General features: G+C 39.0%; 1 protein-coding gene across 7 annotated transcripts in view; it reads left to right on the forward strand.

Annotated features, from left to right (window-relative positions):
* ATP8A1 (ATPase phospholipid transporting 8A1) overlaps nt 1-25,716 on the forward strand; it is a 232,689-nt gene that overhangs the window by 166,641 nt on the left and 40,332 nt on the right. For all 7 annotated transcript variants that reach the window (XM_058722721.1, XM_058722723.1, XM_058722720.1 and 4 more), the window contains 5 exons: nt 10,369-10,552; nt 10,647-10,757; nt 17,569-17,643; nt 17,748-17,870; nt 21,362-21,440. In XM_058722721.1, the coding sequence (XP_058578704.1) occupies nt 10,369-10,552; nt 10,647-10,757; nt 17,569-17,643; nt 17,748-17,870; nt 21,362-21,440 (572 nt within the window). The remainder of the gene's footprint in view (nt 1-10,368; nt 10,553-10,646; nt 10,758-17,568; nt 17,644-17,747; nt 17,871-21,361; nt 21,441-25,716) is intronic.

Below are 25,716 nucleotides of genomic sequence, written 5' to 3' on the forward strand. Positions count from 1 at the left end.
GGGCAGAGAGAGAGGGAGACACAGAATCTGAAGCCGGCTCCAGGTTCTGAGCTGTCAGCACAAAGCCCAACGTGGGGCTCGAACCCACGAACCGCGAGATCATGACCTGAGCCAAAGTCAGACGCTTAACTGACTGAGCCATCCAGGCACCCCTAGCATCTCTTAATATAACTACTTACCTCTCTAGATTTCTGCTTTTGAAGTTCATTCATTCATTCATTCATTCAGCAAATATTTTTTGAGCACTCGCTATGTTTGCTATGTATAAGTTCTATAAATAGAGCAGTGAACAAGAGGAAAATCCCTGCCTTCACATTGTAGCTGTTGTTCAATAAAATCATTACACATATATATTCAAAGGTAATAATTACTGTGTATGATTGTGTGTATAAATGGTCGTAGTTGATTTATTATATATCAGATAGATTTATATGAAATCCTTGGTAATAGTTGCTATAAAGAAAAGCAGCACACTGAAGAAGAATAGGGGTACTGAACTGTTGGCTGGGGTTTTTTATGGCCTAATTGAATATTTCTGGTGAGAAATCATACGTAAGGTTTCTTTCTGGGGCGCCTGGGTGGCTCAGTCGGTTGAGTGTCCAACTTCAGCTCGGGTCATGATCTCACAGTTCATGGGTTTGAGCCCCGTGTCAGGCTCTGTGCTGACAGCTCAGAGCCTGGAGCCTGCTTTGGATTCTGTGTCTCCCTCTCTCTTTGCCCCTCCCCCACTCACATTTTCTCTCTCTCTCTCTCTCTCTCTCTCTCTCTCTCTCTCTCTCTCTCTGTCTCTCAAAAATAAACATTAAAAAAAAGATTCCTCTCTGACCATCACTGCCTTTTCTGTGGCTTAAATTCTGTTTTATCTTATATTAATAATGCTAACCTGGCTTTCCTTTGTTTTATATATATACTTTGTCTTTTTTTTTTTTCTTCTAAACCATTATGTTCAATCCTTCTGTATAATATAGTGGTTAAGAATACTGTCTCTAAGTCCACATTGCTTAGGGTTCAATCCTGGCTTCACCACTTACTTGCTCTTTTTCCTTAAATTATATAATCTTTCTGTGCCTCAGTGTCTTCATTTGTAAAATGACAATAATAGTAACCTCTTACAGGGTTCTTCTGAGAATTGAATGAATTAAAACAAGTAAAGTAAAGTTAGAACATAGTGAGCAAATAAGTGTTATTATTACCTGTTATTATAAAGTGTGTCTCTTTTAGACACCGTATTGCTGAATTTGTTTTTTGTTTTTTGTTTTAATATAACCTGAGAATCTCTTTCAGTCAGTGAATTTTATCTATTTATATTTATTATAATTATTACTATGTCAGCCTCATTTCTTTTGTCTTATTATTTTTTTAATGTGTATTGATTTTGAGAGAGCAGGTGAGCAGAGAGAGAGAGAGAGAGAGAGAGAGAGAGTCTAAAGCAGGCTCCAGGCTCCAGGCTGTCAGCACAGAGTCCAATGCAGGGTTCGAACTCCCAGACCACGAGATCATGACCTGAGCTGAAGTTGGACACTTAGCCAACTGAGCCTCTGTAACTGCTTGTTCTGCTTATAACTGCTTGTTCTGGTTTCATGTTTTCACTATTTTCCCAAATTCTTCCAAGGTTTTGTTGTTTTTTTAATCATACTTTTTCAAAATTCTTATATCTTTTTATACCAGTTCTATTTCCTTATAAGCCATTATAAGGCTTTTTTTTTCTTTTGTGCTCATGATATCCTGTTTTACCTGTGAGATTTTTTTCCCCATTTTCCCTAACAGCAGCAAAGTCCTTTGGGAGAAAGATGAAAGCTACATCCTAACTTGCGGTAAAATTGGAGCCAGGGCTCCATCTGAGCTTAGTGAATCCCTGTCCCCTGCCCCTCATTCCTTTACCCAAGTGTTGCTTTTCTTAGAGGCAGCCACGTTTTGGTGAGATTACCTGCATAAGGTAACACTGAAGGCCTTGTTAACACACCCACATCATTGGCACCTGTCCCTGCCTGGCTCCATGCCCTGAGGTTGACCAAATGGCTCCAACTTTCCTGTCCCAAGGTAGGAGATGGGAATTTTCCTGGGGTCTTAGTTTTAGGGCATTGTGGATACTCCCAAGAATGGGGTGTCTTTCAACATGTTATTTGGGGGAGTTTGAGTTTCTACAAGCTCTAAGCCTAAGCCAAAGTGTTTACAGTGAGAGAGGAACCCCTTTGCTCCATGCAGCCCACTCTCACCTCCCTGACGCTGGTCAGCCTGGGCTTCCATGGGGACACCACAGGGAATGAACAGTGCATCTGAAAAGCTTTCCCTGCCTGTTTGTGTATTTATGGCCCTGGAACACCACTCTTTCCCTCTACTCATTTACCTTCTGACAGGTATCCAGCACTTCGTCTTTCTCCAAAGGCTTCTCATCGATTTTTGCTGATTGTGACCCTCAAATTTACCGAGCTTCTTTAGCTCCTGGCATCTTCAGGATTTTATTTCAATTTCGGGCAGTAGCCAACACTACCACTTGTTTCATCTTCTACTAGATATTTATAAGATGAGAGACAATTCTTTGGTGAAACCCATCCACATAGGACAGAATTCCTAAGAATGAGGGAGGGAAGGAAGAAAGGAAAGGTGATTTTCTTACAGCCTAAGGAAGTTCCAACCCTTCCTTACCTACTCAGAGTCACAAGAAAAGAGAAGAAAGCAAGTGCCCATATAGGCTCCAACCAGGAAGAGATGGATGGAGGCCATAGCTCTTACCACTCTGAGAGCAAGGTCGCAAAAGAGCAGAACCTGAAGAAGAAGCACTCTTGGCCTTCTGGAGTAGACATGCTTCCCAGCTGGACCACACCACTCCTATAGGCAAGGCTCCCTAGACAAAAAGAGGTAGCTGGACCTTGTCCCATGCAGGAGAGATTTCTGTCTCTAGCACTTTTTGTCTCCTTGGAGCAAGAATTCATAGACCACTGTCCTATGTATGGGCTCATAATATTTAACTCCTGGTACAGTAGGTCAGTGAAAGTTCTTAAATTAATAATAGGCAGAAGGATGGCCCTAAGAAGAAGGCTCTTCTCCTTCTCTTAATATTCTTCCATATAAATTTCATCACATACCAAAGGATCACTTAAATACTTAATAAGTGAGTGATGCCTGAGTGCACATCCCCAGCTCTGAGTTTTTCTCCAAGCTTAGTTCTGACTTTTCAGTCAGTATAGTTAATGATGCCACTAGGATATCCCAATGCTCTCTAAACTTCCAAGTGTCTATAACTTCCTGAGACCTTTCCTCTATACATCTTCCTGCCTTTTCTGTTGATGTTTAGGCCATCATTTTCTTAGTCACTCACATTTGAAACCTCAGGGTCATCTCTGATCCCACTTCCATTCAAACCCCACACCCACGCCATATGTCCTTTCTTTTCAGTTCAGATACATATGTAGAGAGAGATGTAGGTATCTACATATATAAAAAAGATACATTTTGGGGGGCAATCCAAATTAATATTTTTAATGCACTGCTTCTACCATGCTCTTTTTTGGCTCAAAATCTTTTTAATTAACACCTCCTGTTGCTTAGAGCTAGTAGCTGTGATATTCAAACTTTCTTATCCTGACATGCAGAGGCCCCCTGTCATCTGGCTCTAAGCCATTCGGACTATACCCACTTTCCCTTGAAAAGGTGGTATGTTTCCTTCTCCACCTAATAATTTTCCATCTGTTTTTCCTATCCATGTGAGAAAGCCTGGAGAATGCAATATCCTTTATGTACTTCCTCTGCATTCTAGATACAGAGCAGATTAAACAGACTTTGCCTCCTGACAGCAAACAGTAAATTAAAAAAAAAAAAAAATGAGTGAGAGTTGTAGTGTTAGTATAATGAGATAATGAGATGAACTTCTTGTTTTTGCAAAATTGCCATTTATTCAGTTCTACTAGCATTTTACATTTGCTCTGGGCTGAGTCTAGTGCTGGGTTCCAGATACTAGATGATGAAAGAAAAGAGAAGAGAAGGAAGGAAGGGGAAGGAAGAGAGAGAGAGGGAGAGAGAGAGAGAGAGAGAGAGAGAGAGAGAGAGAGAGAGAGAGAGAGAGAAGGAGAAAGAAAGAAAGAAAGAAAGAAAGAAAGAAAGAAAGAAAGAAAGAAAGAAAGAAAGAAAGAAAGAAAAAGAAAGGGGGAGGGAGGGAGAAAAAGAGAAAGGAAAGAAAGCAGGAAAGAAAGAAAATGAACAGTAGCATTGTAGACAAACTATTCTCTGGTGTTGATACTATAATAAAGATTTCTATCAGGAATTTTTTTCCTTTGGGGGGTATTTATAAGGTACATTTGCCAGTTAGTAGTTTGGAGTGTCTGTGAACACACACACATAAATGCATATTCAAATATACACTATCAATACAATCAGTCCCTATTTAAAATATTATCAGAACCATTGAAACTGGAGACAGGAGTAGTTCATCTATAACAACCATGATTATGGGGGGGAAAATGTTTGCATCTAAAATGCGTTGCAGAAGGACATCTTATTTAAAATTACTTTCCCTTTTTGCCCTGTGAAAAGGCTATCTGCATTTTATTTCTGTAGACTCAATCCCTAAGGCTATCTGCATTTTATTTCTGTAGACTCAATCCCTGTATTATAAGGTCCCCTTGTTGCCTCTGACTGCACAGTATATCAACAGATGTTGCTTTTGGAGGCTAGGAAAGCACTCACTCATCAGTCATTTGAATAACACAGTTCTCTTACCTAGAAGTAGTTGAATGTTTCATTATGTACCATATGCTAAGTATAGTTTTGAAGATGCTATATATGTGGCTGTTTTCATTCCAGTAATCAATGATGAGTTTCTAGAAGTGTTCTAATATTTATGTAACTTTGGTACATGTAACGGATCTTTTTTTTGGCCAAATTTTAATTCCTCTTCAATTCAAAACTTTACAAATGAGCCTAACAAATTTTAGTTCAGACTCAAGATCTCAAAAGTTTTTCTCTTAGGTTTTTTTTTTCTCTTTTTCTATTTTTTTTATTAGCAGAATATGACTCAATGGGGAATAAATAGACTGATAGTCACAAGGAGAAATCTTCAGAAGTGTTGGAAAATACAGCAGAACCCCCTACTAATGATCCTGACCTCTAAATAGTCACCAGGAGCAGTTCTCAAGCTTAGTAAATACAGGGGCTCTATAAGCACAGGGTCACTATAAAAACACTTCAGGATAATTAAGAAATACTTTCTTCCTCCGTGTTCTTAAAACGTTTCTCTGGATTCACTTTCTAATAGCAACTTTATAGTAACTTTTAAGTTTTCAGTATGTTTTTGAGATATATTATCAATATTATTTCTAGTGTATATATAAGATGTTTTTTAGGTAAGTAACCTAAAAACATAATACAGTAAGATAAATTATTATACTCCTTTTGGCTACCTATAAAAAGTCCCCTAAAATATTCTGTCTGTATCCGTATTCCATTCAAAAAGGCAATTCGTTTAGCTAATCCCATTAAAAGAGTGCAAAATGAGGCTCATTAAAGATGTGCTCTCTATATACCTGCAGCTTAAATGGTAAAATTGTCAGTACACTGATCTAATGTCCACTGGACAATGAGAGTTACTACATAGCAAATAAAAATACTGAACGGCATGTGCAGAAAATATAGCCAAAATAATATCTGAAAAGCTATTACACTCAGTGTGCTGCTAATTTGTATTGCAAAAGACCACCTTCTGTTTGTGGAGCCACAGGAAGAAAACTGTATCTTTTTTTTTTTTTTTTTTTTTTTCAACGTTTTTTATTTATTTTTGGGACAGAGAGAGACAGAGCATGAACGGGGGATGGGCAGAGAGAGAGGGAGACACAGAATCGGAAACAGGCTCCAGGCTCCGAGCCATCAGCCCAGAGCCTGACGCGGGGCTCAAACTCACAGACCGCGAGATCGTGACCTGGCTGAAGTCGGACGCTTAACCGACTGCGCCACCCAGGCGCCCCAGAAAACTGTATCTTTAGAGCACATACTTGATTAGTCTTTGTCCACAGAGGCTCTGGCTTCTCCCAAAGAAGAAAAGAGCAACAATGGAGGAGAAGAGAACTGTGTATAATTGAAGTCCTAACGCAGACCCATGCGTGGTTTTAAAAAAAATCTAGAGTAGAAAACAGTGCTTTTATAATGTTTCTGAATTGTACATTGGGTCACTATCGGCGTTTGTAAAATTCAGTTTTTAGTTACTCTCAAACATGGATCTCTAGTTTTTTGATAGACATTTGGGAAAATTAGCATGTAGTAACATTGTTCTAGACTCTTCTGGAAATTGTACAAATATAGAAGCATGTTTATGAAAGTCAAGAAAATAAATTCTAATGCGTGACTTCAGTTAGTGACTTCTTATAAGACAGAAGGACAATGGTAGAAGGAATATGTTCTAGATGATTTCGAACAGTGAAGAAGTTTAGTATATGCTATTTGCTGGGGGTTTTTTTTACCTGACAATAAGCTCTCCTCTCCTTGTCAAAGCCAAGTCATATTCTAACTCATCAAGGAAGCCCCTTTCAAGCAATTCTGATTTCCATGTCCTCTGAAGTTATGAAGTACTGGCAATTATATCAAAAAGCTTTATGCTACACTCCTTTTTAATGTCGTCTAAGTTTGTTGTGCTATCTTGTAACTGCCTTGTACCAAGGAACAGTTTTTTGTTTTTTGTTTCTTGTTTTTTTTTTTTGTTTATTTATTTTTGGGACAGAGAGAGACAGAGCATGAACGGGGGAGGGGCAGAGAGAGAGGGAGACACAGAATCGGAAGCAGGCTCCAGGCTCTGAGCCATCGGCCCAGAGCCCGACGCGGGGCTCAAACTCACGAACCGCGAGATCGTGACCTGAGCCGAAGTCGGACGCTCAACCGACTGAGCCACCCAGGCGCCCCCAAGGAACAGTTTTTAAAATGGATGCTGTAGGGGCACCTGGGTGACTCAGTCAAGTTAGCGTCCACCTTCATCCCAGGTCATGATCTCGTGGTCCATGAGTTTAAGCCCCACATCAGGCTCTGTGCTGACAGCTTGGAGCCTGGAGCCTGCTTCAGATTCTGTGTGTGTCTCTCTCTGCCCCTCCCTGCTTATGCTCTGTCTCTCTCAGTCTCTCAAAAATAAACATTTAAAAAAAAATTTTTTTAGTGGATGCTGTAAAAACAGTAGAGCTTTTTAACTGATTTCAGCTCGACTAACCTGAATCCTCTTGAACCACCTTGTCCCCCTAAGAGATGCCCACAGCGCATCTAGGCCAGACCTGGAAGGATGCTTCTCAGGACACATCTGCACTTTTGCTTTCATGAGATGACGTGGTGCTTTCTAGAAATCAGTCAAAATTGTTGCTAGGAAAGCCCGGTATAATACTCTAGAGAGACTTTCAGAGTTGCTAAACCATTTGCTGTATACTTTAGAGTGGGAAAGAGAACAGTGAGCTGGGCTGGAGGCGTCATTACGTTCTGGTCTCCACTTGAATGAAACCGGCCGTGGAGTGTGCCTCATGAGTGAGGTTTGTGCCACAAAAATAGGCAGAATTTCAAACAGTAGACCCCTCTGCAAAGTAAGGCTCTTTGCTCTACATCACAAGTTTGTGGGTTCATGAGTTAAATATTTTATGTATGCATATTTTATTTTTTATGAATCCCCACTTAGCAACGCTATGTCAGACACATCAGATATGAAGGCTTCTGCCGTTTCTTGAATCTTCTTCCAAGCCCTTGTCTGCTGTTAGCTTGTAAAGGAAGCAGATGCCGCTGCTAGTAAGAGTTACAGTGTAACTTTGGGGACGCCTCTCGCTATATCATCATCTTTTAAAACACACACACACACACACACACACACACACACACACACACACAGAGGCATTGTTCTTGCCAAGGGGATTAATACTCCATTTTTAACACCTGAGATAACCACGCTCACGAAGTTGGAGAAAATCCTCAGCCAATTTTAATTTGGGGACATTGAAAATTATAGTGGCAGTCAGAAGAAATAGTGGTTGGTTGTGATAGCCATGAAGAAAGAAAACAAAATTGATGCTACTTCCAATCTCTGGTCTTAGCTCCCCATGCAGAGATTTCTCTTTTATGACACATTCAGCCGATGAAAACAGATACCACCGTTTTCTAATTCCACCGATCCCATGGTGTGACTTCACAGTTATTTACATTGTGATCCTGTTAACTTACAAAGGCAATTTGATGAATGATTTCAAATGATTCTCTCTTTTCATGTCCATTTCCCATTTGCTATTTAGATCATTTCTTGGTGAGCATGCTTTTTTGACATTTGCTACATGTTAGCTGTAGTCCATGTTTAAACCATTGGCCTACAGCCAGTGGGCTTACCAGTTTATATTAGTCTGTTAAGAAAAATTAAATGAAATGTGAAAATGAACGGAAAATTACCTCAAAGAAAAATGGGGGCTAACCGTGAAAAAGCCCATAATGGCTGGTACTCACCCATTCCCTTGCAGTGTTCACAGTTGGGCCATTTTGTGCTATTGCCAGACTCTGAAAGGAAATCCAAAGAAAGAATTAAAAAGAATTCTTTCATGTAGCAGCCGTTTATTGAGTACCTATTTTGGATCAAAGATGAGGAGGCTGGTTCACTCTGCAAGTAACTCACAGCCTAATATAATGATTCCCAAACTTTAAAAAAAATCTGGGGCTGCTCTGATGGAAAGCTTTTCAGAAAGGCAGTAGGGCCACCTGAAGGTACACATCTGTGCAGAGTATCCACTGCTGGGAATTGTTCCTAAGGAAATTGATAATAATCAGGAAAATTATAAGGTAGCATCTTTCAGAGTAGGGTCTTCATTTTTAAATAGAATAATAAATGATTTTCCAGATGTTCCAGCAGAGAGGTATCAGATACCTACTCCACTTCACCTTGATAAAGAATTTAACTCTGATCACTAACATTGTGTGTGTTAGTTGTTTCTTCATACTTAATTACTGTCTTCATACTTTTTGGACTCAGTTCACTGTTTAGTTTTCCTCTTTGTTTTTAATTGCCAATAATTGTGGATGATATAGGAATTATGCTGAGGCATTCTGTCTTTGAACCCTTCTGTCATTGCCATGGGGTTTATTTCTTAAGTGGCTTTTATTTTTAAGTAATCTCTATACCCAATGTGGGACTTGAACTCACAACCGTGAGATCAAGAGTCTCACGCTCCATCAGCTGAGTCAGCCAGGCACCCCCTTAAATGGCTTTTAAAAATCTGTGATAAATTGTTCCAAAGTTAACACCAAATATGATTTTAGTATAGATGCTGGTGTATTCTGTTCCCGACCCCTGTCTGTATAAACGGTTGCTTGTGGTGCCTGGGTAGTTCGGTCAGCGTTTGACTCTTGATTTCAGCTGAGGTCATGATTTCACAGTTTGTGAGTTCGAGCCCTGCATCAGGCTCCATGCTGACAGTGCAGAGCCTGCTTAGGATTCTCTCACTCCTTCTCTCTCTGCCCCTCCCCTGCATGCTTTCTCTCTCCTCTAAATAAATGAGAAAGAAGGAAGGAAGGAAGGAAGGAAGGAAGGAAGGAAGGAAGGAAGGAAGGAAGGAAGGAAGGAAAGAAAGAAAGAAAGAAAGAAAGAAAGAAAGAAAGAAAGAAAGAAAGAAAGAAAGAAAGAAAGAAAGGGAGAGAAAGAAGGAAAGAGGAGGGGAAGGGAAAGGAAGGGAAGAAGGAAGGAAGGAAGGAAGGAAGGAAGGAAGGAAGGAAGGAAGGAAGGAAGGAAGGAAGGAAAGGTTGCTTGATTCTTCTTGGCCGCTAGTATCTTTGGAAGAAAATTGAGGCATATGAACTATGTAATCAGGCATTTGGTGTTTATTGTGGTTGATTGATTCATCATGGTGTATGAGAACAGATCCAGAGGTTAGCCAGTTCCCTACTGCTCCTTGGAGTTTGAAGTTGTGCATAGTACATTAAGATCTGCTTACAGAGGCTCAAAACTTTTATTTCCAAGGTACAGTATAGGATTCAGTTAGTGTAACATTTAGACTACCATCCAGCAGCTGTCCTGACCTTTCTCATTCAAATGTGAAGAATTTGAAATTCTGATGTTGCTTATTAGGAAGCGGTGGAATTTCTAAATTCAAATGTGATTTTGTTAACAAATTAATGCACCCATTCCGGTGAAGTAGTGTTTAACGGGGCCCTGCAGCTCCTTTCACCTACAGGCCTGCTTCTTAGACTCTCTTTTTCCCTTAGAGTGGCAACCAGGGTAACAGAACTGAGCATCTGCAAACCAAAGACTTTTACACAATGGTACTTCCTAGAACTATCCCTTTGGATCTTCCGCTGCTTTTATCCTTCAAGACCGTAACACTTCAAAACTCCTTTTCTCAGAAAGCAGAGCTAATTGATACTTTGTTCTACTTGAAGGGTTTCTCCTCTTCAAAAATCTGAAGTTGTCGAGATGGTTAAGAAACAAGTCAAAGTCATAACGCTTGCAATTGGGGATGGAGCGAATGACGTCAGCATGATACAGACGGCCCATGTCGGGGTTGGGATCAGTGGCAACGAGGGCCTTCAGGCCGCGAACTCCTCGGATTACTCCATAGCTCAGGTAAAGCAGCGTTGCTGCAAAATCCGCCGTTTGTCCCCGTCAGCTGGACAGTAGGAGGAAAAAAAACACTAATTCCTTTCCACTTTTATTTTAGTTCAAGTATTTGAAGAATTTATTGATGGTTCACGGTGCCTGGAACTATAACAGAGTCTCCAAGTGCATCCTGTACTGCTTCTACAAGAACATAGTCCTCTATATTATTGAGGTAACAGCAGGTTAAGTGTGCAGTCCTTGTCATGTGCATATGTGGTGAAAGAAGTTTTCTCATTGTTTTCGTGAATCCTTCATCTGCCCACTTTTTATAACTTACAAACATGTTGGCCACAGAGAATAATCAGTGTTTAAATTCCTGGCTAAAATTGTTACATTGCTTTGGTAAGATAGTGTTGAATTAGAATTGTTAATGAAGGAAAACTGTTTTCAGTTTTTAAAAGACTACCAACTACATAGCATTTGTTTTATACAGCTCGAAACCACACTAGAGAAAGCAGGACACTGTTGAAGGATACACACATGGAAAACTACCTTAAAAGAAAGTAAGGGAATGACAGACATAAAATTGAGGGTAGCAGTTCTACTAAGGGGTAGAATCAGAAGGATACACACATACTTTTGTGTTGTGTTGTATTGGTCATCTAGTCGTTCTTATTATGCTCCAAACTTTTATATATATACATATATACATACATATATATGTATATATGTATGTATATATGTATATACGTGTATATACGTATATACATACGTGTATATATATACACGTATATACATACGTGTATATACATACGTGTGTGTGTGTGTATGTGTGTATATATATATATATGTATATATATATATATATATATATATACATATATATATATAAAAGTATCCTTTGCTACCCAGACCTGTTTTGTCTTCTGAGCTGGTAGGTATTGACAGTTCAGATAGTAAGGAAATTGTCTAAAAATTATTAGAACGTTCAGTTCCTGTGTCTGGATAGCAACAAATCGCTATATCCCTTTTCTGGTATCAAATATAACATTATTATTAAAATTAAAACTTAACCCCAGGTCAGGAATATCACCTCTAAAAGAATGCATTCTGTTTTATAAACATTTTTGCAGCACCTGCTAGGTGCCAGGCACGTTCAGCAATTACAAAGTAAATCGAGCTTCTGTCCTCCAGAAGCTTGACAGTAGAATACAATGTAAGCCATATTTGTAATTTTAAATTTTTTAGGAAGCACAGTAGCAACAAGTAAAAGTTAAAGCCCAAGTTCATTTTCTTTTTTTTTAATATAATTTATTGTCAAATTGGCTAACGTGCAGTGTGTAAAGTGTGCTCTTGGTTTTTGGAGTAGATTCCCGTGGTTCATCGCTTCCATAAACACCCAGTGCTCATTCCAACAAGTGCCCTCCTCAATGCCCATCACCCATTTTCCCCTCTCCCCCCCACCATCAACCCTCAATTTGTTCTCTGTATTTAAGAGTCTTTTATGGTTTGCCTCTCTCCCCAGGTTAATTTTAAAATGATATTTTAGGGGCGCCTGGGTGGCTCAGTCGGTTAAGCTTCCAGCTTCGGCTCAGGTCATGATCTCAAGGTCTGTGGGTTTAAGCCCCGCCTCAGGCTCTGTGCTGACAGCTCAGAGCCTGGAGCCTGCTTCAGATTCTGTGTCTCCCTCTCTCTCAGCCCCTCCCCTGCTCATGCTCACGCTCTCTCTCTCTCTCTCTCTCTCTCTCTCAAAAATATATAAACATTAAAAAAAATTTTAATAAAATCATATTTTATTTAACTTAGTGTATTCAAAATTACCATTTCAGCATGTCACCGCTTTAAAAACTCAATGCAGTATTTTACATTCTTCATTCCAAGTGTTTAAAATCTGGTGCGTATTTTACATCACAGCACATCCCCATTTGGACTGATCACATTTCAAGTGTTCAGCAGCCACGTGTGGCCTGTGGCTAAGTGGACAAATTGAACTACGTGGCTAACCAGGACATAATAGATAAGTTATTTACTTTTTTTTTTTTCCAACATCTAGATATCATTAGAAGCTGTGTTTGTAATATTTAAGTTCTAGGAGATATCAGTTTCTTGCTCCCCCTGCTCTAGAGTGTGGCGATAAGATCCCTGTAGCTTTTGTTAGGAAAACCCTCTGTGTTCCACTCCTGTCAGAGGGCCTCCCACACCCTCATAAATCTGCCCAGGGCTCTCTCACACATTTGTTTATGCCACCTTGCCCTCTAATCTGCTGTTTCTACACTTCTATCAGGAGAGACACAAGCTAACCATTCGCTGTATGGAAATAATAGCTCATACTTTACGCCAGAGAAGTCACACTGTAAACAAACAAAACATCAGTGGATTTCACATTTACCCTATTGGCACATTGGTTGGGAACTGCTGTATGTTTGGTTCAGCTGCTCTTTATGCCTCTGTCAGAATGCTTATCTCCTTATTAAAATGTTGATACAACATAGTTCTTAAGATTCAGGCTAGGAAAATTGAAACTTAGTTTCAAAGTGTGCAGGCACTTTCATTTACTGGTCACTAAAATTCTATAATTAGGTTACAACCCATTAGGTAAAATAAGCAAATGCTTGGAGACCTAAACAGCATAATCTACGAGTTTATTGTTCATCACTGCTGAATTGGGTCTGGAATAGTCTGTGTTTTAAAGAAAAGTGCACTTCTAAAATAGCTTATGAGATCCAAATATAGATATGTTCTCTGTTGTATGTGTAGATTTGTGATTCTTTTCTAAAATAATAATTTTGGATTCCCAATCCCCTCTATACTTCTAGTTTTTCTTAATTTTCTTCTCATCCCAAAACATTGATATTCAAAAGAATATCAGATTACATAGGTGGTAACAAACACTTTTGAAGACACCAGGAGTTTAAAAACACTAGCAGCAATAAATCTACTACAAAACTTTAGTTCTGTGCAATGAAATGAGTAGTCAGCTCATTGCTTTTTCTTAAAATCTACATTGACAATCAACAATGAAGTGGGCAAAAGTTACGTACTAGTGGGGGAAATAAAATATATTCAACTGAAACACGAACACTGCAAGCTCTGTTTCCGCTCCAGAGTTACGCGATTTGTGGTTGATTAGCCCTAAATTTCACTTGGCTTTGAATTTAAAGCCTCTTCATGAGATATTTAGCACTGATCAAATACTTTACACATTGAAAAGGAAGTAAGTCCTAAACTCTACTGGAAATCTCATTTTTAAGGTATTTTTCTTTTAGCACTTTATGGAAATATATTTTGAATATAATTCAACTGTCTTGGAAAGGAATTGACCTTTTAAATCAATTCCCAGATACCCAACTTTTGCCAGCTAAAACAAGTTCTGCAGATGTTAATGGCTCATGTCACTACTGTGAATGAATAGACAGAAAACACATCACTGGGTGTCTCTAGCGAGGATAACTGCCAGTCTCGAATCTCTCCTTTCAGTTTTTTGTGCTGATCAGGCGTGGGAGCAGAGGACTCATTGACTATTTGTAAGCTGCTGTTTAATATGCAGAAATGCTCCATGAGGAAAATGTCTGTGAAGCTTTAACTGCCACGCCTCTGTTGGGACGTGGAACTTAGAAAATAATACCAGGTCTGAAGTTTCTTTGCTAATAAAGGAACACCATGGGTTTTATAGATTATCTGCAAAACCTGCTTTTCCCATTGCTGTATTGCCAGGAATGTCACTATCTAGTGACTCCATTGCCATAAATTACAGCCAGACAAATAAATACAGATTCGGCAGGTGGCAATATAAAACACTCACTTGTGGTGGCCACCCAGCGGCAGCCCTAGGTGTTCATTGAAATTGCTCTTTCTAAAGGGATTTTTTTTTTTCTCTGAAATATCTGACTCCTTCCTAACAAAATAGGACCTTTTCTTTCAAATGATTGGTCGCATCCAGGTTTTCTGGTAAGATCCCAAAACAATGTAGTGTTTCTAATTTCCAGAAGCTTTGATTAAAGTCAATGAGGTGATACTTTCCCAGCACGAGTTGTGCTGGGACGTGGATTTCTTGTGAATTTAAATAATCTCCAAACCTCCCCAGAAAGACTGGTATTTTCTTTCTGCATCCATGGTTTGGGTTGAGTCAAAGAAGGGGCTTTTATGTGTTTGTAGTCATTTAGGTGTTGTTTTATTTAGTATGGGATAGGTTTCTAATATATCTTTTCACTACAAATCACACTAGCTTGAAATCCTTTCAGTAGACTTCTTTATTAAAGGCCTTTCTCTTTTAAAGTGTATGTACACTCGAATGGCAAAATATTTGTATGAAAGTGCAGCATACCATAGTAAAGGATTCTGTTCATATTCTAGTCATGTCTCCTTTCTTAAAAAAGAAACTGGAATAAGAATTTTTTTCAAATGCAGGAAGGTGATTTCTAAAAACATGTTCGCATTCCTTTCAATAGGAGAAATGAAAAGGTAAAAATGTGTCTATAGCTTTCCACTTAAAACTTGCTGCTTTTCTTTCATAACGCGGTGAGGCCTCTTTAAATGAACTTTGAATGCAGACTTGCTCGTTTATGTGCAAATTATTTTGAATGTTAAGCTTTCTGTAAATATTTATTGATTTGAGGGAGGTTCTTAAATTTCAGGCTCATAGTGGCATTTGAATTAGCACAGAATATTATATACAAAGACGGTAGGAGACCATTCACATTTACAAATGTTTACTCACACGCAAACGTAACATAATTTTCTTATTGTACACAGCATCGATGACTGCAGATACACGTATTACTAGACCCTTTTGATCCAGGTCATGTCCACTGGATAAATTTGGTGTGCATCTTTTTTTCCGACCAACAAAGACTGGACCACATCTTCATAGTCTAGTGAGGCCATAATTTGAAACTTGGTGTTTAATAATTCCATATATTGCTATCATACTCTAAGGCATCAGAAGGAGCTTCTTAGAGTGTATTACTACAATAAATCACAGACCCCGTCAGGGAGAACATTACCGCCACCCAGAGTATCACAAATACGTATTTACATAATCCATATCTGAAAAAGGCCAAATGTGAGAACGCAAGAGAGCATTAAAGTTCATCTTGTCATCTTGTGTCTACTTACACTTTAAAAAAAAAAGAAAAAAAAAAAAGAGTGTAAAGTCAGCAGCACCACCCTAAGGAATAAATGTACCTTCATTTAAAAATACTAAGTTCTTTTAAAGCACGCACACATGAATGACCTGACTACTAGTCTAGGGCAGATGTTCAATTTTTTTCTGTAAATAGATGTAGCAAAGTAAGCAAGAATTTCAGATGTGACTCCGGTCCCTGTGCTGTTGCTATTGTTGTTGTTAATGTGTGTTACAGCCCTAACACAACTTGGACTTACTTTTCATGTGCTACTTCTCCTTTGTTTTCTTTTCCATCTCATGAAGCAGACATTCGTTTTTATATATGCTCAATCAATCCTTTCCTCCATAAAAAGGAAAAAGATCAATGTGGGTACAGAAGCTGTTCATCGGGAGGCCAGCCTGGGTACATATTGATAAATGGTGAATTTGTAGCAATTCATGCTTCCATAATGAGGTTAAATGAAACGTGAAGTGTGGCAAAGTCCCCGCAAGTCTGATTCAAAAATTCACTTGACTGGCATGTCAGGACTGCTTTCCTGGAACAGGTTTTGTTGTTGTTGTTGTTGTTATGTTTGGTTTTGGGTGTGTGGTTATGTAATCTCATTGCCGGCTACGCTTCTCTTTCTTCTGGATCAACTTGAGATTTAGTTACATTTTCAGTCTGCTTTCTTAAAAGTAATATATGTATGATTGACTTACTAATATTCACTTCATTTTCTGTTTGTCTTAAACATGTTAAAGTTTTTTGTTATATTGTCTTTTAATTTTATATCCAAAGTTAAGTCTTCCATTTTTAAGAGAATTGCAAAATTTATAAGAACATGATGCTTTCTTTATACTTGAAGATTTATTTATACTCAAAGCATAAATTCACGTTACCAGATATTTTTAATATATAAATTCAGATTTCACATTCTGATGGCTATAATTATCAAGAAATACTAAAAGGTTTATCAACTTTTATCCTGTTAGGTCTACTTCTGAGAATTCATCCTTAAAAAAAACAAAGGGACACAAGGAAATTTTTGGAAGTGATGGATATGTAGGTTGCCTCCATTACAGTGGCAGTTTCACGAGTATATACATATGTCCAAACTTAACAAATTGTATACATTAACTGTGTGCATTTTTTTTTGTATATCAGTTATACCTTCATAAAGCTTTTATTTCTAAAAAAAAATAATCCGTCCTTAGAAAATAGAGATGTGTGGGATTTCTGTACAAGAATATTTAGTTCAGAATTATATATAATACCAAAGCTGAAAGCAAACAAAATATCCCAAAATAGTTAGAGTCACGCTATAGAAGATGTCCATCTATTAATGTCATTTTAAAGGATATGTAACAACTTGAGAAAATGTGTATTTTATACTGTTAAGAGGGAAAGGAACAGGATATGACACTATCTAACACTTTTCCAGTAAGGTAAACTTGTGAATGTATATGGATGACCTATATGAATACAGCCAACACAGAAGAAAATCGTTATGGTATTGTCATAGGAAATCATTTCATTTGCTAAATAAACAAATGTTCTTTTATAATAAAAACAATAATATTTAATTACCAAAAGTTAAATCTTTCAAAAAGGAATTAAACCTCTAAAAATTTAGTGGCTTAAAATATATTCCCTAAAATACCTTTTAGAAAATAAAGTTATATTTAATTTTTTTAATGTATGATTGCCTATTAATAGGATTCTTTTTTGACCCAACACCTAAAGCCAATTCTGACTTAAATAACAAATATCTTCTGAAAGCATCTCTTCAAATTAAAAAATAAATGCCATTTTTAAGAAAGTTGTGAAAATAATATGTTAATACAGCCATTATACAATGGTTGAGTTTTCAGGTTCTAAGCAATGCATTTATATTTTCTGTGTTCTAATTTGAGGCATTTGGGGTTGTTTTCTTCCTAGATCTGGTTTGCCTTTGTTAATGGCTTCTCTGGACAGATCCTGTTTGAGAGATGGTGTATAGGTCTTTACAATGTGGTAAGTTGAGGACATTTGATTATTTTTGTTTCATTAAATACTTTGAGATAAAGGTTCACCCTGCGTTAGATTGCTTGGAGTAATAACCACTTTGTGCCCTTTAGATGTTTACAGCAATGCCTCCCTTAACGCTCGGAATATTTGAGAGATCATGCAGAAAAGAGAATATGTTAAAGTATCCTGAATTATACAAAACGTCTCAGAACGCACTGGACTTCAACACCAAGGTAGGACAGGATGTCCCGGTGCATGTTTGGGGCGGGCAGGGGAACTTGCTCTCCTGTTTTAATTACATGGGGCATCTGGTCTTCCAAAGCTAAGGAAACAACTCCAGGGTTCCGACCACGGCAAGTCATATTTGCCTCAGGTTCTGATATGGACTGAGAAGGGTTTTTATATGTTTGTTTTCTTATAAAATTAACTTGTAACCACAGTTCACTGGGGTTTGCCAGGCAGCAGTAAATTGGGTCTGAAAGACAGACAAGAGTGTCCTTTTGGCCCTCCGGCTTTCTGTCTTTGCAGCGTTGTGGGGAAAGGCTCACTCCTCCCAGGGGTCAGTCATCCAGGACCGATAAGGTCTGTCTTTACATGTGTAAAGTGGTGGCGGGGTGGATGATGTATCCTTCTTTATCAATTCTCTGTTTTGTGAAATAACTTCAACCTCATAAGAATATTAGATTGCATTGGGCATTACAATCTCTGGCCAGTAATTCAGTCATAATACTCAGTATTTCCAACCCATGAAATTTTAAATACAAGATAAAATATCTAACGTCTATCTAAAATCACATTCTGAGTTTGTACCCTACATAACACACCATGGACTATTTGTCATCCTTTGGGGTCATGGTGTTTATTCATCCCAACAACAAAAATATCTCATTTATTTTTGCATAGTTTACTTTCCCTCAGGTTTATATTTTAAAGTCTTTCCACCAGTGTTTGTTAATAATTCAGGTTTCTGTTCAGTGTAAGTGAAAGAAAAATGTTTAATTTTGTAACCGTCAAGGTAGGTGCTATTTTGAAAATATGATAAAAGCCACGAATATAATACACCTTCACAGAACTTTTCCCATCTAGTACAGTACTTGGTTATTGGCATATTACTAATAATCAGATGTGACCTAAATTCAATGCTTTGAATTTAGGACAGTTACCGTAGGATATTTTTAATGTTTATTAATTTGTAAAACCCTCAAAGGACATTTTTTCTCAGTACACCAAGAGAATAAAGTAAAAGGCATTTCACTTCCGCTAAGCTCACACTGGAAACGCTAACTTGATAGCCAGGGTGTCATTCATCTTCTGAGACAAGGTCTTCATGAATGCGCTGTGCATGCGTATCCAGGTGTGCAGATACGACTTGTTGGCATTGTTTTTAATAACTGAAAAGTATTTAATAACTGAAAAGTATTTCTAATAACTGAAAAGTATTTAATAACTGAAAAGTTTCTGAAAATGATTAGTGGTTATAATGTGCAATATGCATGCTTTAATTTTTGAATGTCTTATTTTTGGATTTTTAAATTTTTTTTAACGTTTATTTATTTTTGAGAGAGAGAGAGAGAGAGAGAGACAGAGACAGAGTACAAGTGGGGGAGGGGCAGAGAGAGAGGGGGTCGGGGGAGACACAGAATCCAAAACAGGCTCCAGGCTCTGAGCTGTCAACACAGAGCCCAAGGCAAGGCTCAAACTCACTAAATACAAGATCATGACCTGAGCCAAAGTCAGACGCTTAACCAACTGAGCCACCCAGGCGCCCCGATTTTTGGACTTTTAAAAATTTATTTATGATGTCCAGTTTTTATTAAATGGCACCACTTTGCTGTAAATTCTTTTCGTTACCTGTGGTGGGTATTTTCAAACGATGGTAAGACACAGAGCAGATACAATGGACTGTGAACTGTTGTTTTCCTGGAAAAGTGATCTGAGAGCTGGGAAAGTTCCAGGGCTACTGGCATGCTAACAGTAATTCTCACTAACCTGGACAGTTGTATCAAGCTCAGTCACAGGTGTCCAGTCTACCGTAGCTCAGGCTCCATGATACTCTCTCAAGAGTTAACTTCCCAGCCACAGACTTGGCCATGGTACTCTTGCTTATAAACATAAATTGATCCTGCCATGAGTATCCAAAGCCATTCCTGGAAAGTCACATCTTTTCGTGCCCTATGCACATGGCAGCTTTAGACAGTCTTGTGGCCAAGGAAAAGGTAGTTTATAGTTTCAGTGTGGAAGCATCCTTCCTTGTATCCTTTGTTGTTCTTTTGTTGTTTACAAAGTATTTCATTGTCTGCAGAGCCCATGCATTTCAAAAGTCATCAGATCAAGACAAACAGATTATACAACTTCTCTATCCTTTGAATATTTATATAGAAGTTGCCAACCATTTTTACTAGTATTTATGGATTGTCTCATGATTTCAGTGAAAATTCTTTGATTAAATCCCATCTAAGTGTTTTAAAATTCAGGGACAAATGGCTACAAAATGCATAGTTGTATACACAGCAGTTGCTGTGGGTCCCCAGTGTAGAAGCATTGTTGCCCTGAATGATGATGATTACGTTTGTTATGGTAAAAAGGGTCGGAGGTTCTGAGGTCGTGACAGGGGTTAAAGGATTAGCATGTGACAATAAGTATCGGTCAGGAAAATGGAAAAGTAGAACTAATTTTTCTTGCACCCACCTGTGCTTTCTGTCAAATAAAAACTTGTGGTAATGACATAGTGAGGAGAAGAGACAAAGGTTAATGAGTAACACAAGTTCAAATGTGTAATGTATTGGAGCGTAAATTGGATCATACAATCCACTGTGGCTGGGTGAGCTAACAAAGGAGATTGAGATCACAGTGGAAAATTTTGGGAGGCAGGCAACTTAATTTCTGTTGTTTGAACAGCTTAAAACTATTAATACATGCCAGTTTTATTTAGCATAAGTTTTGCTTGCAAGAAGCACTTTTAAATGACAAAACTGCCGCACTTCAAAGGACCATAAGAATTGTAAATGGTTTTTCTATAACTTAATCTTGCACATCCCTGCCACGGAGAAAGTACCGGCCATACATGCTCCGTTGTTCTTAAAGTACAATCGATATAGAAAAGTACTAACTAAAACGACGTTACACTTGTAGGAACTTTGACGTTGACAGGTGTTAAAAGTTGTGGAAGCCTTTTATAAATTCAGTAACAGTGGCAGTGCGGTAAAGAATCACACAAATGGTGTACCTGTTATTTCTAGCATGTAGTGTGTGTAGAGAGAGAGGTGGGAGGAGAGAAAGGATGCATTACATCCTTACCATTGAAGCATTTACACTTGTACTGCACATGGGAAAGAGAAAGTAGGGATTTCACCAAATTATAGTCTTTTCAAAAGTCTGTTCTTCTGGAATTATGAAAACAGTCGCACCTAAAGAATTTCAGGATCTACATGTCTTTTCAATATTATTTTCCTTTGCAGGAAGAAATTTAAACTTTTAATACTTGGCTTTCAGAAAGCAGAAAAAAATTTCAGTGAAGCTGAAAAAACATTTTGAGAAACATAAAAATAAATAAATGACCCATGAAGGTCTAAGAGGCAGAAAGTGTCTGTCAGTTCTATTAATTCACAGTGGTGGCCCGACAGAAACACGTTTTGTGAATCTAGCTCACAGATAAAAAGAAAGGTCAGAGTTCACAGAGCTAGTTTATCGCAAATGGTTCTCATGGATTTTTGTTTTCCCTCAGGTTTTCTGGGTTCATTGTTTAAATGGCCTCTTCCACTCAGTTATTCTGTTTTGGTTTCCACTAAAAGCCCTTCAGTATGGTAAGTAGAAAGGATATGAATGCTAAGAGATGACTTTTTACGTTTTTAGAAAAATAACTCAATGTCAATATATGTTAAAAATTATAGCAGTGTTTCATTTTATGCTGTTTTCCTTAACTTAAAATACATGCATCCAAAAACTGTACACACTTTAAAGATTTTTATTATTCCTTTGGGAGCAAAGTGATTTAATATATGCAAAGCCTTTCTTCTCCACTTCTCATGTTTTCCAAACTTGCAGAGAGTTAAATTTTAGGGCTCTTTTTTTCCTCCATTGATGTAGAGCTTGAAGACAGTAGTGCTAATATTTTATGTAGTCCATTTATTATACCTGCGAGGCTTGTACCAAGCCCTTTATACTGAACCTGATAAGACAACACTCGTGTTTTCAAGTCGATGTGAGCTGACATCTTGAATGAGATTTTTAATATGTTTTTATGGTCATCTTGGGGTGTAAGCTTTTCCTCTGCTTGTTTTGAGGGAGTGACTTTATTCCGTCAGTCCTGAGAGAGAGGATGATGGTGAATCGCCTCTGCACATAAAAATGATAAAGTAGCCACTTTAGAAAGCGATCCCTGTGACTCTCGAGCTGGTACTGCCGTGTCCCCCGGAGCAGACCTTGCTGGAGATCCCGAGGAAGGCAGCCGGCCGCTGGGGGCCTCCGCCCCCAAACTATAGGCATTGAAAACAGGACACCTACCCCACCCGAGGTCTGTCCTTCCCCCCGCCGGGAAGTGCAGGCCTTCCCCCACCGGCTGTGAGTTAACGGTTGGCAATAGAAGAGCCAGCATCCGGTCCCTTCTTGTCCTCCTATGCCCTGTTCTCCACAGGCAAGGTGGTCCTGGTAAAAGGGACATGGACCACGTGCCTCGCTCTTCACAAACCCACAGACTTCTGTCGAGTTTAGAACGAAATGCACAGCCCTCACCCGGGTTAACTCCTCCACCTGTGTCTTCCCTGCTTTCCTGGCCGCGGGGCCCCAGCCTGCCACTTGGATGCACTGCTGACTTCGTCCTCCAGATATTCCAGCGGGTTCTCTCCCTCTGTGCCTCAGGCCTAGGCTGCCAGAGAGCCACCAACACTGCCTTCTCTGCTTCTGCTCCTCCTCATTATCCTCTGTCCTCTTCATGAGGTCTTTGACTACCAGGGTGTGACGTATTTGCTCACTTTTTATTGTCTTTCTCTTTAGTTAGAATCAGAGTGCCAGGAGCGCCTGGGTGCCTCAGTCAGTCAAGTGTCCCACTTTGGCTCAGATCATGATCTCATGGTTCGTGGGTTCGAGCCCCGCATCGGGCTCTGTGCTGACCGCTTGCTCAGAGCCTGGAGCCTGCTTCAGATTCCGTGTCTCCCTCTCTGCCTGCCCTTCCCCTACTTTCTCTCTCTCTCTGTCTCTGCCTCTCTGCCTCTCTGCCTCTCAAAGATATATAAATTTAAAAAAATTAAAAAAAGAATCAGAGTTCCAGAAGGGATTCCCCGTGTGGTTCAATGTTGTACTTCAGTGTTTAAAACAATACCTAGTTAGTGAACTGTCCCTTCATGGGAACACGTGGCACGTATGGGGTAAATGTTACAAGGAGGGTGAGGGCTTCATGTCTGAATCAGAGATTTTTCATCTCATTTCTTTGTTAATTTCCCTGCCAGTACACTAAATACTTCTCATTTTCTAAGCCATGGAAATGAGTGGTAAGAAAATCCAATTCGAGTATAGCCTCTTGACCCGGATGGGCCAGGAGAACCAAAATGGATTTTTTTTTTCTTGAGATAATAATTCACATGCCATAAAATTCACCTTTTAAATTGTACAATTCAGCGTTTTTTAGTATATTCACAGAATTGCCCAAATTCACCACTGTCTAATGCCAGAACATTCCCATCACCCCCTAAAGAAGCCCCATACCCGTTAGCAGTTACTCCCTATCACTCCTCCCCCCCAGCCCCTGGGATCCACTCACTGCTGTCTGTGGGTTTGCCTGTTCTGGACATTTCGGAAGAATGGAATCGCGTAATATGTGGCCTTGGTTCAAGTTGCAGCATGAATCGGTACTTCACCTCTTACAGCTGAATGATGCTCCGTTGTATGGATTTCCCATGTTTTGCTTATCCATTCTTCCACTGACGGACATTTAGATTGCTTCCACTCTTTGGAACCGTGGGACATTGAAATGTAGGGTACAATGTGGGACCTTAGACAACTTCCCTACGTAAACCTTATTTTCAGATTGCAAAATCAATATAGGTATGAAAGACTACACATGGCCATCTCTTGATATTTCAGCATTGTAAATTAGAAAAAAGAAATTGGATATCCAAAGTATCTCAAGTTGAGTAGCATCTAAAAACACCTGAACAGTGACAGAGTTTGAAAGGAATTCCCAGGTAACTCCAGCTCCTGGCGAACAGATCCTAGGACTCCCTTTGCATGTTCACAGTTTCCCAGAAACTGCCCGAGCCAGCTACCGTCAGCAGAGGCAGTTGATAAAAAGGGTGCCACCTGTAGACCCAGACCTAGCCCAGTCAAGGGCACGCGTGCTTTCTCTTCTTACGACATGAATGGCATCTGGCATAAATTACCTTGTAACATTCTAATGTTGAGGGGTTTGTTGTGGGGTTTTTTTGCCTTATTTTTAATTTTTAAATAAGGAGAGGTTTTAGATTTGGGGTTTTGTTTTTGTTTTTGTAGCTCTTGAAAGGATGAGGTACACAAGAAATGTAAGGCTATAGAAAGTACAGCGAAATATTCATTTCTTTACTTCTCACAGTATGGCCTCTAGACACCTGTAAATACCCATGACCTTTTTTGGGCTACCTGAGGTCAAAATTTCAAAATTTTTATCGTATTATCCAGACGTGATTTTTCTTTTTTCACGGCTGATACAGAAGCAAGGCGGGTAAAATTGCTGGTACCTTAGCACACATAGTGGTACCACCGGACCACTGGGCAGTGGTATTCTTCCCTGCCAGGCACCCACATTAAAGAACAACAACAGAAGCCAGTTGCACTTAAGCATGCCCTTGAAGAAGCTGTAAAACCGATACCTTTGTTAAATCCTGAAATCTGGTGCACGTCTCATTAATATTCTGTGTGACAAAACGGGAAGGGAGCAGAAAGCCGTTGTGCTGCCCACCAGTGAGACTTGAACGGGGCAGAGTGCCCTATGCGCCATGCGAGTTCTGACCTGAACCAGCTACTTTCAAGAGGCTGCAGAATCCTGCCTGGGTTGAAGATCCACTCAGAGTGTCAAGTGGAACCCCCGATCTTACTGTAATTAGAGCACTGAAAGCTCACTGATACAGTTTCAGGTTCCACGTGTAACCTTCACGAAACTACTTGTTGAGTTTTGATGTAGTATCAAAGAATATCGTTAGAGAAGATTCTTAAAACACTCCTCTATGACTCCATCCCTCCGTGAAGTTGAATTTCCCTCATATATTTCAACCAGAACAATATGAGAATCCAGCTGCCTTCCATTAAGCAAGACATTAGATTATAAAAATGTGAAACAGTGCCCAATTTTCTCACTAACCTGCTCTGTTTCTGGGAATATTGTTTATAAAAATCTGTTTATATTGTATGTATTGTGTTTATTACTATTATTTTTAGATAAATCAATATGTATTTTTAAATATTCTGCCTGAATTTCTAACTTAGTAAACATCGATAGATATAAACCACACGAACAAAAGCTTTTGGGGATCCTCAATAATTTTTAAGTGCAAAGGAGTCTAGAGATGAGAAAGTATGAGAACGAATGATTTGCCTGAATGAGCCAAATGCTGAATCCAACAAACCCCACAATAGGCTCTTAATTTTTTTTCTCAATGTGATCTTCAAATGAATCTTCGGCTTCTTCATGATGAACCAGTCATGACCAGAAGGCTTATTACTTGGACCCAAATGTGATCATTTTTGATAACTTATATATTTTGGTTAAGGGACCTATGTAAATGCGTGGAAAACAGGAAGTGATCATAAGACACTTTCAGTTATTTTGTAGATTTATGAGTATGTTAATTTGGTTGTATGGAAATTTGCAGGTTAATTGCAGACACTTACAAGTTTGTCCACAATGTACTCATAAGACATAGCATGGCAGCTCCTATATCCCTAATCATGGAATACCCCCACAGAGGGAAGGAGTCCTCTCTATTGCCAAGCCATTAAGCAGCCCTTCCTGACTACTTGTACCAAAAACTTTAGAGAGGGTAGAGCCACATCATGGAGCCCCTACCACATGCTCCCAGTACTGACACTGTGCTTGGTGCCTTACATATGAAG

The sequence above is a fragment of the Neofelis nebulosa genome, chromosome 3, assembly GCF_028018385.1.
Source record: "Neofelis nebulosa isolate mNeoNeb1 chromosome 3, mNeoNeb1.pri, whole genome shotgun sequence".
Taxonomy (NCBI): Eukaryota; Metazoa; Chordata; class Mammalia; order Carnivora; family Felidae; genus Neofelis; species Neofelis nebulosa.